General features: G+C 37.1%; 1 protein-coding gene across 1 annotated transcript in view; it reads left to right on the top strand.

Moving 5' to 3' along the window:
• Window positions 1–12,663, top strand: part of TMEM168 (transmembrane protein 168) — a 22,435-nt gene continuing 9,772 nt past the window's right edge. Inside the window, exon 1 of the mRNA XM_009327647.1 lies at window positions 1–1,231. Within this exon, the coding sequence (XP_009325922.1) occupies window positions 95–1,231 (1,137 nt within the window). The 5' untranslated portion in view covers window positions 1–94. The remainder of the gene's footprint in view (window positions 1,232–12,663) is intronic.

Below are 12,663 nucleotides of genomic sequence, written 5' to 3'. Positions count from 1 at the left end.
TATTACAGGAGACAGCATTTGCATTGCGTTTGTTGGATGAAACCCAAATATTTACTTTCAGTCAAGTGGGTAAAATCCCCTAACTGTGGTTTACATGTGTAGGTCACTGCGTTACTGTGTTAGTCATTGTCTTCATGCAGCAATGACAAGGCTAGAAGAAGCAAACAGAGAAGTGAACATGCACTCATCAGTCAGATACCTTGGCTATCTTGCCAGAATCAACTTACTGGTTGCCATTTGCATGGGCCTTTACGTCAGATGGGAAAAAACGGCGGATGCACTGATTTTGGTAATATTTATTCTGGGGCTCTTTGTTCTTGGAATTGCCAGCATACTGTACTACTATTTTTCAATGGAAACAGCAAGTCTGAGTCTCTCCAATCTTTGGTTTGGTTTTTTGCTTGGCCTTCTCTGTTTTCTTAATAATTCTGCCTTCAAAACGGATGTGAAAGAAGAAGCTACTAAATATTTGCTCCTTTCTGCCATTGTTTTAAGGATACTATGTGCTTTGGTTGAGAGGATTTGTGGTTGTATTCATCATCGACCGACTCTGCTGACAACAGTTGAATTTTTGGAGCTAGTTGGATTTGCAATTGCCAGCACAACTATGCTGGTAGAAAAATCTATGAGTATTATTCTGTTGGTCATGGCTTTGGCTATGTTGATTATTGACTTACGTATGAAGTCTTTTTTGGCAATTCCAAATTTGGCAATTTTTGGAGCCATTGCATCCTTACTCTTTTTTCCATCACTGCAAATCCCCACAAACCCATTTGCCTTGGCATGTTTCTTCAGCTGCCTGATTTCAGATCCCCTTCTCGACGTTTACTTCAGTGGACTTTCAGTTACTGAACGATGGAAGCCCTACTTGTACCGTGGTAAAATTTGCAGAAGGCTTTCTGTCATCTCAGTTGGAGTCATTGAACTAATCTTTTTCATTCTTGCAGCCTTTAAACTACGTGATTTGGATCTCTGGTATTTTGTGATACCTGGTTTTTCTATTTTTGGAATTTTCTGGATGATTTGTCATGTGATTTTTTTTATAACTCTTTGGGGATTTCACACAAAACTAAATGACTGTCACAAGGTGTACTATACCCACCGTGCAGAAAACAACAGCCTTGACAGAGTTATGGCATCTAAAGGAATGCGTCACTTCTGTTTAATTTCGGAACAGCTAGTATTTTTCAGTCTCGTCGCGACTGCTGTTTTGGGAGCTGTTTCTTGGCAGGTAAATAATAATCTCTGTATCTTGATCTCCCTCCTGAGAATGCTCCTTAGAATTGTTGACTCCTTAAAATTTCTGTGACGTTTGATGGTGTGCTGTGGCTCAGCAATTCGATGTTGGAACACTTGGTTTCACCAGCATGCGCTTCGAATTTAACACTTTGTGCTGCCTTAAGGCAGCTGGAACTCACCAGCTTCCTTAGGTGGGCAGAATGGGAAGAGTTAGTGCTTCCAGGGCAAAGGTGTGCAAAGTATTTTAAGTTTACCTACTTGTGAAATTATTTTGCTTTTGAATTCATTGTGCCATAAAATTTGTTTTCAAAGTAAATCATAGTGTTGAACCCTAGTAATACGTGCTATATGGAGGGCTTTTCTTATGGACTGGTTTAATTGAATCAAGGTAAATTCCTGTTTTAAGAATGTATTTTTCAATAATTTTGCTTTGCATTTAACCATTAATGTGGAGTTAGAGATCAGCTGATAAACTGGTAAATTGTTGTTAAAGCATGTGCTTTAAGTGTCTTATTTTCAAATCTGGCTATGCACCACAGGACATGTCCTCTGAAAGACCAGTTCTTAAAATCACACAGCATTCTCTGACTTTTCTTTCCGTTTCTGAATTAAGGACGTTGTCTTTTCTTTAGCAGAAAGCATACATTTCTCTCAAAATGTTTGTTCAGTGCCCAAGTTAAAGTACATTGTGTGTTGTCACAGTTGCAGCAGGGTGGAAAGAGAGTTTGGTGTCTATTTTCTTTTTTAAGATGATCTAAAAAAAGACATCAATCATTTTGGTACCCGTGCATCTCTTAAATGAATTACATATATATATTATATGTATATAAAAATTATATTTTATTTATGGGAGATCCAGTTTACAGAAGTGTCTCTATAGTGTTTCCAAAACAATTTGCTGCCCATTCCTGCAGATTTTCTTAGGTTAAATAACCTCGTGGATGAAAGGTGTTAAAGAACTTGGTAGAAGAGGAAGCTGACAGTTATTTTGTAAGGTTTTGTGGGGGTTTTTTTGTTTGACTTGGTTTTGGTTTTGTATTTTTTTGGTTTGGTGGGGGTTTTTTTTGGTGTGTGGTTTTTTTTTTTGCATGAAGAGCATTAGAGGTTAACACACAAGCCTGGGTAGTTTTGCTCTTTCTTTGCAAAAGTATCGGCATGCATAGCTATAGTGTGTGGGCTTGCAGAAAGGACAAAAGGAAGAAATAGAACCAAAAAGAAGTAGAGAAGAAAAATCCCCAAAATGTATTTACAGAAAGTGAAGGTGCTAATGCACTGAAAGAAATGGGAAAGTGGTTTGGGAGACAGAAACAATAAAGATGGAATATCAGCATGCTAGTATTTCTAACTTCTATACTTCTGAGACTTGTGTGATTTTATCAAAATGCAGGTCTTTAATTTTTATATGCTAGATGCCTGTTTTTCAGTAAAAGCAATTTTTTACCATCTCTATCAGATAGTCTTACAAATTTCTCTGTCCTTGCCCTCCTCCTTTAACATCCTGAGACACGTTAGTTAATAATTACATAGTTTTAAAATTACTTGGATGGAGTCACTCCACCTAGTTAAACCTAACAAAGCAGTCAGAACAAATCAAGTGCGTAAGTTGTCCAGATAGTCACTGGAGAGAGGCAGTTTCTTTTGGTGGCGCCCAGAGCCTGTCAGCAGGGAGTTAACCACCAGACTTGGACAGGATCTCCCGCTGTAGCCCTTCAGGCGAAGGGCTCCCTCTCCCCATGTCATCTGTTCAAAGCACACAGGCGCTTCCTTTAGAACTGCTTCATTATTGCAAGCTGTCCGCGTAAGCAAGGAGGATTGGATCCATACTCATCTTGTTACTTTTTTCTCTTTACATTGATTGATAATTCATTGTAATTTTTTTCTGTCTCTGCCCTCTGCCCCAAAATAACTGCGACTGTTACATGTCTGATAATTTTCAGGCCTCTCTAATTCTGAAAAAGTGCAGTTGTACTGTGGAATGACTTGTGCGGGACCATTCACAAGAAGCAAACTGGCAATGTGTCTAAAATCTTAATATTTGTTATTGGCTAATTTCAGTTTGTAGCATCCTGTGTGTACGCTACATAAGATAAGCTGTTGCTCATCACCTCTGTCTGATAGGTTGCGTATTTGCCTATTCAGTGGGAAAAGAAGTAATTGTAGTGGCAAAAGTGAAAGGCATCAGACCAAATACTTCTGCTTGTCAGGAAATCAGTTTTTTTCTTATAATAGTTTATTTTTAGTAGATAATTACATTTACATTTCTTTTATTATATTTATATTTCTTTCATCATGTATTTATAGTAATGAATTAGCTTAAGATTATGAATGCAGTTGTATCCAACTAAAATAATTTCTACTTCAGAAGATGTTGTGATGTTTGCCTTGCAGATCACTGTGCCTATTCCATCTGTTGTTGGAAAATGAAATACTTTATCAGACCTGGCCAGAACATAATTTAATAAACGGATGTATCATTTATTATAGTGATTGCAGGAAACTGTGGCCTTTTCTGTATTTTTCTGGATAGTGTCAGGTTTCAAAATAATTAGAAGAAAGAAAGCAATGATGCATAAGCATACAATTTACCCTCTTGCAGGGCACTTGGTTTTTTCTAGAGGTTTAAGGAGACTAGTATTGTTTCTTCTTTGTATCCATGAACTGTGGGGAATTCAAGGCCTCAAGACTCTACTTTAGAATCCTTTGCTGGATTTTTGAGTCTGCTGTTTCAGGAGGTCTAACAAGCTCAACAGTAATGCAGAAAGCAAGCTTCTCCAGTGAATATGTACTTTCCTTATGGTGATTTATATGTATTGTAACAGTTAAAGAGACAAATCAGACTGTTAACACTCTCTGCCTTTCCTCTTTAAAAAGTAGTAGTTATTGCTTAATACTTAGTGGGTTGGGATTTCAGGGTTTTGCTTGGTTTTGTTTGGTTTTTAAGAAAACTTTGCTGCAGAAAAAAGCTAGTGACACCAGTATGTGGTAGAAAGAGATCTTAGGGCTGTGTTAGATGCCTTTCCATGAAAACATCAGCTTATTGTTTATTAGTGGTCAAAAAACCAAATTAAACATTGGGAATTATTAGGAAAGGACTGGAGGTATCATTATGCCACTGTATAAGTCCGTAGCTTCCATATTTTTAATAACAGTGCAATTCTTACTTGCCATCCTATAGGTAAGAAAACAAGCACAGGTTCAGAGAAGGGCAACGAAATTCGTTATAGACATGAAACAGTTTACATGGAGGGAATGAATAAACAAGGATGCTTCAGTCAGGAGAAGAGAAAAATAAGTGAGAATATGATGAACCATCTAAAATATTATGTGTGATGTGGGAGAAGGAAAACAGTAAGAGACAATAAACGATCAGTTCCAGTGCAAAAGTTGAGGGGAATCAAGTTACAAAAAGCAGGTTGGAGCCAGATAGATGGGAGTAGTTCCTCATACAGCGCTGAGTTAGCTCTGGGGCTGTGTATCGTGGCATGCTGCGTGTGCCGAGCGGTTGCAGAGGCTCAGGAGGAAGCTAGACAAGTTCATGGAAACAAATTCACTGAGGTTTATGTACTACGTGGAAACCATGTCTGGATCAGGAAGACCTTGAGCCACCAGCGGTTGGAGTACTCAGGAACCATATGTGCTTGGTCTGTCCTTACAGTCTTTCCTATGCATCCATTTGGCTTCTTTGGAGACAAGACATTCTTCTAGATGGACTTTTGGTGTAGCCTAATGCAGCCACTCTTACATTCTTATAATATGGATTTTTTTTTTTTAGTTAAATGTTCAAAGTAATTTTTCCTTATATCCTTAGGAATGCCACGTATTCCTCAGTCACCAGTTCCTGAAAATGTGTTTGCACTTTTTAAAATTGTTTAAAACATTTTTCACATATGTAAGATTAACAGTTTTCAGTCTTTGCAACTTGCAGTTTGGGATGTATGTTGTCATTTTAGTAAGTGCTAATTATATCTGAAATCTGTTAAGTGTCACCTAGAAGGTGAAGCATTTTTTATTTATACCTTTCCTCACTCTGAAGAGGTACTGAAAGCTTGCTTAATGATACTGCATTTGTTAAGAGAGGTAGCTTGAAATCGCTTCATGGTCTGCCATTTGACCTCCTATATAATGAATAGAATTGGCTAAAAATCTAAGTCTTGGAAAGGTACTTCCTAACAGTCAACTATAAATAATTGGCCCTAGCATATAAAAGGTCTAGCTCAGCTGTGTGTGTTAGGTTATAGCCAGAAATGAGGTGGTGGAGGGGAGGGGTTCTGTTTCATGGAAAACTTTGTTACAGGCACATTATATATGCCCTTTTAGTAACTGTAATATCTGTGCATCATATAAATCTCAAGTGTATGAAAGGTTAAGACCTAAAGAGACAGTTGTCTGTTAATTGGTGGCTAGAAGTATCCTATTTGATTAAAATTGCCAGAAAAATATCGAATCTCCTTTTGTGGAAAGGCTTTTAAAGTGACGTCGATTACCTCGCTGTTGCACACACACTGGTTTTCTGACGCATGCAGAACTATTGAGGCTGGAAGTCCTGTTAGCCGAGGACCTTTCTTTAAGGGGAGCTTAACCCTTGTAATAAGCCAAGGGTTGAAAGTCTCTGTTCCTGATGCTTTGGTATGTGCTTGGGAAGAACTGTGACTCCTGAAAGCAGAATTTCTCTCTGACATACCAAGCTTTAAATGTGAAGAGCAGAATTGTCAGGTCTGTCTGAAGCTGGAGGATGAGCTCAGGAAGCACAAGAAGTGGAAGCTTGTTAAAGCTGGTTGCATTCAAAAATGGAGTAACAGCTTTTCAGTGGGGCATGTTTCAGCTGGGAAATGGTCTGCTTCTGAGAATAATCCCTGCTTTAGCTGGAGAGGAAAGACACCTTGCCATGTCGGTAGAAACACATTGGCATTTTCCTTGCAAAATCTGCAGGAAGTGCTCTGCACCTGCCTTTACGTTTGTGTGAGTAATTTCAGTCAGTTCAATAGACTCTTCAGCTTACTCATTTCAGCAATTACTCACGTGCCTGTCCATAATTAGGCCCTTGGATGGGACAAGATCCAGCAGAAGTCATGCAAATGACTCGGGCATTACTTTTCTCAGAAGCCAATAAAATTATGAAAAATTTGCAGATGGAGGTCTTCAAATTTGCAAGCAAAGATCTTGGAAAGGTTTGGAGGAATCTTTTTCTCAGAAATTTAAAATCAGATTTTGTTAAGTCCTCTATGCCAAGGTAACAGTACAGTTTTTCCTGAATTACTGGCCAAAGAGAATTATTATCCCTGGAAGACCTGTATTTAATATTACCAAGAGAAAAATGAACTATGTCAGAGACAGGTAAAGTAATGGAATGAAGTACTTTCAGTACCTTATTCTTGTTTTTAGTTAATTTTATGGGTTAGTAAAATAATAAATCTTCATGATATGCATGAGTGCTTGTACTTAGATGGACAGTACTATTTGAACTCAAATTATTCATTGAAGAAAAGTTAGTTTATGTATGAGTATTTTCTTGTTTTGGGGAGAGTTAGTGATTTTGTAGTCTTTATTGTGGTGTGATTGGCTGGTGTTTCTTGAAAGCTCAGTTTACAATCCCTTAATAAAGTTGAAGATGGTGATTTTTTTTAACTTCTCTAAAAACAAGATTATTTTCTGACTAGTAAGAAGTTTTCTAAGTAACCTCTGTATTTACCAGCACATACTTTTGTTAACATTGCAGATTAAATAACTGTTTTGAATGTAAATCATATCCAGTCTTTCTCCTTCATTTTCCCCTGCTTTTCTTCCTGACTTGTATTTTTAATCCAGTCCTCCTCAGCCTTTGCTTGTCCAGTTAAATATTGTTTTTTAGGCCCCCCGAAGGCTCTGCTGCACCCTCTGGTCTCTCTCCATATTGTCTCAAATAGTCATTCCACTCCTGCTTCCCCCCCCGGTCTGTCCAGTCATCTTTAGTTCCTCCTTTCTTTTCCTCAGTCAGTTTTTCCCCTCCGTGCCTATTTCACTTGCATATCTGTGCCTCGCTGTTTCTTTATAGACTCGTCTGTTCGGTTTCTTTTGCAATAACATTATTCCCTCTTTCCCAGCTGTTTCATCATCTCTTAAGCTGGATCTTAAATCCCCCTTGCGCACTGCTCATCATTTCTTCTCAAACTCACTATCTTGTTTATTTTTGCTGCCCATCTGCCTCTCTGTGGTAGGTGCTCAGCCCTCCTTGGCTCTCTACCTTTCCAGTCCTGTCCTGAGGGCTACATCAGGTTGCCTGCTCACATCCACAGTGGCAGCACACCTTGCTGCTGTCGCCACCACTTCTAGAGGCCCTAGGTCACGAAGAGGATCTCTGGTGACAAGAGACAGGAATTATTCAGTGTTAGTCTAAAGAATCTGATTTATGTGTTAAGCTTTGCTGTCAAAGTCTCATTAATTCCAGAATTCAAATTTTTATATTTAAAAAAAAATCAGAAATCCATTTAGAGTGCTTTTAAATTGGCAACCACTTCTGGTTTTGCTGGGACAAATGCATGTACACTAAAACACAGGCTTTCCCGTGGTTAGAACAGGAGTCAGGGATGGGAAACATAGCACATTAAATCTGTCTGCCAGTGAACATGATGGCTATTTTCTGCAAACTGTTTTCTGGATTTTCCCAGGGCTGTTTTAATAGTCAGAAGTAATGGATTATTTATTGTTCTCTAGAGACTATTCTTTCATTCAATGATCTGTTATAAGGCAGTTTCCTCTGGTAGTTGATCTACATTGTAACTTTACAAATTTTGTCTTTGAGCTTTTTACCTGTAATACACATATCTTGTCTTCATTTGGAATAAGCTATCTGTCAAATATTTGTAGATTAGTTATCACATTATCCTTTCTCTCCTGAGCCTTCTCTGTCATGGAGCATATACTACTTTGTTTTTGCAGAATTTGCTGCAGAGGAGCTAAGCAGAACTGTTTATTTTATATTTACTTACACATGTGTGTATATACGGATATATAAAAATAGGTAAATATTATTCAGCTTGGGCAGAATTTTTGCTTGGAAATACACAAAGACATCTTTGTAAGCCTCCTCAGTTCTTGGTCTGTTACATATAATCCTGGGCAGCCTGCTGTAGGTGGCCCTGCTTGAGCAGCAGGTTGGACCAGACGATTTCCAGACGTCCCTTCCAACCTCAACCATTCGGTGATTCTGTGATCATCTTAGATGACGTGTTTAGTAATTTATTTTTATTTTAATCAGAAGGGCTCTTCTATAGGTCTTTGTAACTGGCTTCCAATTTAAACTAACTTTTTTTTTTTTCCTCCTCATTATTTTCATCAGTCACATGTCAGTAACGCTCCATTGTTAAATACAGTTCCAGAATTGTTCCACTTCGAACAGTAGTTTACTCCGCAGGAGTGGAGTTGTCCTGTCTATGAATATAAAATTATATATCATGGCTGTAAAATACCTCTAAATTCATCTGGTGTTTTAACAGTTACACTTAACAATAAGCGTTGCTTGAAAAGCTGAAGGAAGTGGAAAGATAATACTACTAGTGAATCTCACCGATCTTTTATTGTCTGTCATTTCAGTCATCAGAGGCAAGAAGTGTATTTTTTTTACCTTTTCTACATTATTTGAAATGAGAACACACTGTGTATTTCCTAAATATTCATTTAGAAGAAGACAGACAAAGGCAAAAAACCCCAAGACTAAGAGACAAAACGGCTTCTCATGTTTTCAGTGGGATTGCTGAGATGGTCCCTGTCTTCTGTCTGCTTTTTGAGCAGTCTGTCTGGAATCAATGGGCACTTGGAGTGCCGGGATGTATGGCAGGCTGAGATTGCCAGCGCAGTCGAAAACAGAATGAAAATGAGTTGAACAGATGAGAGAACAAAATCCCTTTCTGGCTCTGCCTATGCATCCATGGCCATCTGCTCCATTAAGGACCAGTCATCAAATCTTTTGGTTTTAGTAAAGCACTGACAGTCTCCACCTGGCATCTTAGCTATTATCTTAAAAGAGGAACCTATCTTCAGATTTACAGTAATTACTAACTTAATTAGATGTTATTTTTTGCTATTTCAAGTTCTTATAGTTTAGGTATTCTAAAAAGCCACCAGTCATTTTTTGCAGCACTGAATGAAAATATTATGTTGCTATAGAGCTGCTCTAAACATCATTAATCATTTTTATATTTGTTAGTGATATATTTATTCTAAATCAAAACTGTTGAGAAAGTGCTGACAGCAAGTCCAGCATCTTTACATTAGATAGATGTCTATAAACATAAAATATCCATACTAACAATACTTTCCTACTCCATAGCGTAAGATGGCCACTAAATGAAGACGAAGTTGAAACTTCAGATGGAGCTGAGTTGACTCATAACACTATAGAGCATATTTCCTATTCCTCTTTAGTATTTGGTACAAACTCAAAGCAGCATACAGAGCAAGATGGATCACTGAGATGATCCTTACAGTTTCTATGTGGGATCCTTATCTCACAAGTACTTGTGAATTTTCTCACCGGTATCTTCATATTAGTAGGAGTACTTTCAACAATTAAGTGTAAATATTTTTTTAGAAGTCAGACTCAATCAGAAGTTTGGTGAAAACTATTAATCTTTGTGATGATCTCAAGCTGTGTTATTGCAGAACACTGTGGGCTTAATAACTTGCATGTGTTTAGGGGATTGGGGAAATGCAGGGAGTGTTTAGAACAACATGGCATGTTGTAAGAAAACTTCTGCAATAAAATTCATATAAAGTAACAATATAATAGTATTCTTTGGGATATTATGATTGCTGTAGTTTTTATGGGCAAATGTGTTTTTTATTTTGTAATATGTTCACTGTGATCAAAACACTAATGCAATGTAAGAGCAGTTTACTCTAACGAGATCCAAGAAAAGTCATATTTATATACGTCATATTTATATATGATGGAAAAAGCTGAATTTGTCATAAAAATGCTTTATAATACTTCCCGGTCCATGCCTTCAGTCTTTCCAAGGCTTAGAAAATCCTCTAACTAACCGGTCGTGAATAGGAAGCTTTTCCAGACGAGCCCTTCAATTTCTGCAGGATGCAAGTCTTCCTTTTTTTTTTTTAACTTAAAGCAAATTATCCCTCTTGTATCTACAATTGCACAAGTAAGTCTCCAAATCTTGAAACTAATTTAGCTAGAGAGCTCTACTATTTCATCAGTGTCTTATGTTTTACAAGTTTTCTATAGAACAAAAACTAACCAAATCTTTGTAAGTTTTTATTGCTGCTGCTCTGAGTCCTTTTCATTTTCTGAGTGTTTTTGGAAAACTGAGCAACGAAAATGAACACTTTCTGCTGATACATTTGAAACAAAAATTATATTGTCGTAGTTACAGGATTTTTTTCTCCTTATTGACAACAAAACAAGTTGAGGTTGCATCATAGTTGTTACAGTGTTTTAAGCTTTCCTGTCTTCTGGTGGTTTCAGGTAATTGTACGGATTTGGGGGAAATTATTTTGAAAATCCTTATCCTCTGACACAAAACTCGAGAATCACTATGTGAATGCTTCTCTGCACTTGTCCTAAATACATTGCATCTGCTTACTCACTGATCCTGACCCTCTGAGTTTAGGCAAGACTGGGATGGGGAAAGGAATATATCTGGAATGATGCAAAGTACCTCCTGAAATGGATAAGAAAATGATGTACGGGAAAGTGATTGTGAATCTCCTATAATGTATGTGCGCTTCATAGGCATGCATTGCTCCTTGTAGATTCAAATTATTAGCACCAAAACATCAAATTACATTATACCACATGAAATCGGATTGCAGTATTAGCACTGGCATTATCACCTGTTGATGGACTTGATATATCCGAACCAGTTTTGTAGCTCGAACATTAGCAAGTCAGTAAGCATATTAATTGCACTTTTGTGATAATGTGTGCAGGGCTGTGGGTAAAGGGAAGCTCTCCGTGGTTGTTCTGTAACATGATTTGCTGTCTCCTCAGTGTCATGTCCTCATGACTTTGACAGCTAGAAGCTAAATAAATAAATTTTTCATTTGTCATGAATTATATAAAACATAGTAGGAGCTGGATATAGTTTTATAGTCTTTTCAGATGTTGGAATTTGAGAAAAATGCTACCAGCTATTTGGGAGTAGTGCTATCAGTTAATAACACTATCAGTTAATTATCAGTTAATATCAGATTCTGGTGTATATTTGTGTTTAGAAGTATTGCTGTCACCATGTCAAGGACACATGGGTGAGATCCTTCCGTCAGAAGTATAATGGGACACTTTTTAAAACCGGGACAGGTAGCAAACAGTATTCTTCCTTAGGGCAGGAAGCACAGTAGACAGGTAAAGCTGTTCTTTCAGACCAAGTCATGTAATATTTGTGTGTTTAAAAACTGAATATAGTTGAGTTAGTGCCATGGGCCAACAAGAACTGAATTTGTTTAGGTGTAATTTTTTTCAGTTTTATTTTACTTTCCAAATTATTAATAGCTTTGTCTATGTGTTAAGCTGAACTACCAGTCCACATCAAATCACCGAGTGTTAAACAATAAGGCAATATCCAGATTTTTGAAAAACATTACGATTGTAGATTTATGCAAAGAGGGCAAATAAAACATAGATGTAGTCAGAGGCCATGCAACTCTTCTCAAGACAGAAATGCATAGCTATGAATTTATTTCCTTTGCTACGTAACAAACATTAATATTTAATAACTGCACCATGAATGTGCAGTTGGTTAATTATATATTATAATACTGTTTCTACCTTTTCTAAAGCATTTAATGCCTCATTAAACCCATTCACATTATAGTAAAATAATTAAAATGAATCTGTATCTGTTCTGTCTCTCACTGACAGCTGGCGTTTCAGAAGTCCATTTTTATTTTACTAGTACTAGTGGTTGAGAGTTTACTTTTGAAACTCCTTTTTTTTTTGCAGAAATCATCTATGTATCAGTGAGTGTAATCTTTTCCAACACTGCTTTTTTCCTACAAAACAGGAAAGCTCCATGTAGGGTATTAGCTGTGTGAATGTTACAAAGTCCTGTAGCAGATGTCCCTTCTCATCTGATATTTATGTAGCTGGTAAAGAATTGTCTTTTTAGTTGCAATGATGTTCATAAATGTTCTTACAAGTCATCTTTTGTGTGATACATAGTATTCCACAAAGAATATTTTAAAAACTCTTGGTGTTAAAAAGCAAATATAGTTAAATCTATATTTTTAATGATGCAATATAGTATGCTGTCATTTGATGCTAGGTACGTAATATTCTGTGTTGTACTTTACTGATTAAGGCCTGATCTTGCAGATATTTACAGATATACTTATTTTATGCACATAAATAGTTTTGTGGCATTTGATTTTCCTGCTTAAATGGGTAAAGCTAAGCTATGATCAGGGCTTTTACACCTAAGTCCTCTGTTAGTG

The sequence above is a fragment of the Pygoscelis adeliae genome, unplaced genomic scaffold (genome assembly GCF_000699105.1).
Source record: "Pygoscelis adeliae isolate BGI_AS28 unplaced genomic scaffold, ASM69910v1 Scaffold113, whole genome shotgun sequence".
Classification (NCBI taxonomy): domain Eukaryota; kingdom Metazoa; phylum Chordata; class Aves; order Sphenisciformes; family Spheniscidae; genus Pygoscelis; species Pygoscelis adeliae.
This window is presented reverse-complemented; position numbering and strand designations above follow the sequence as displayed.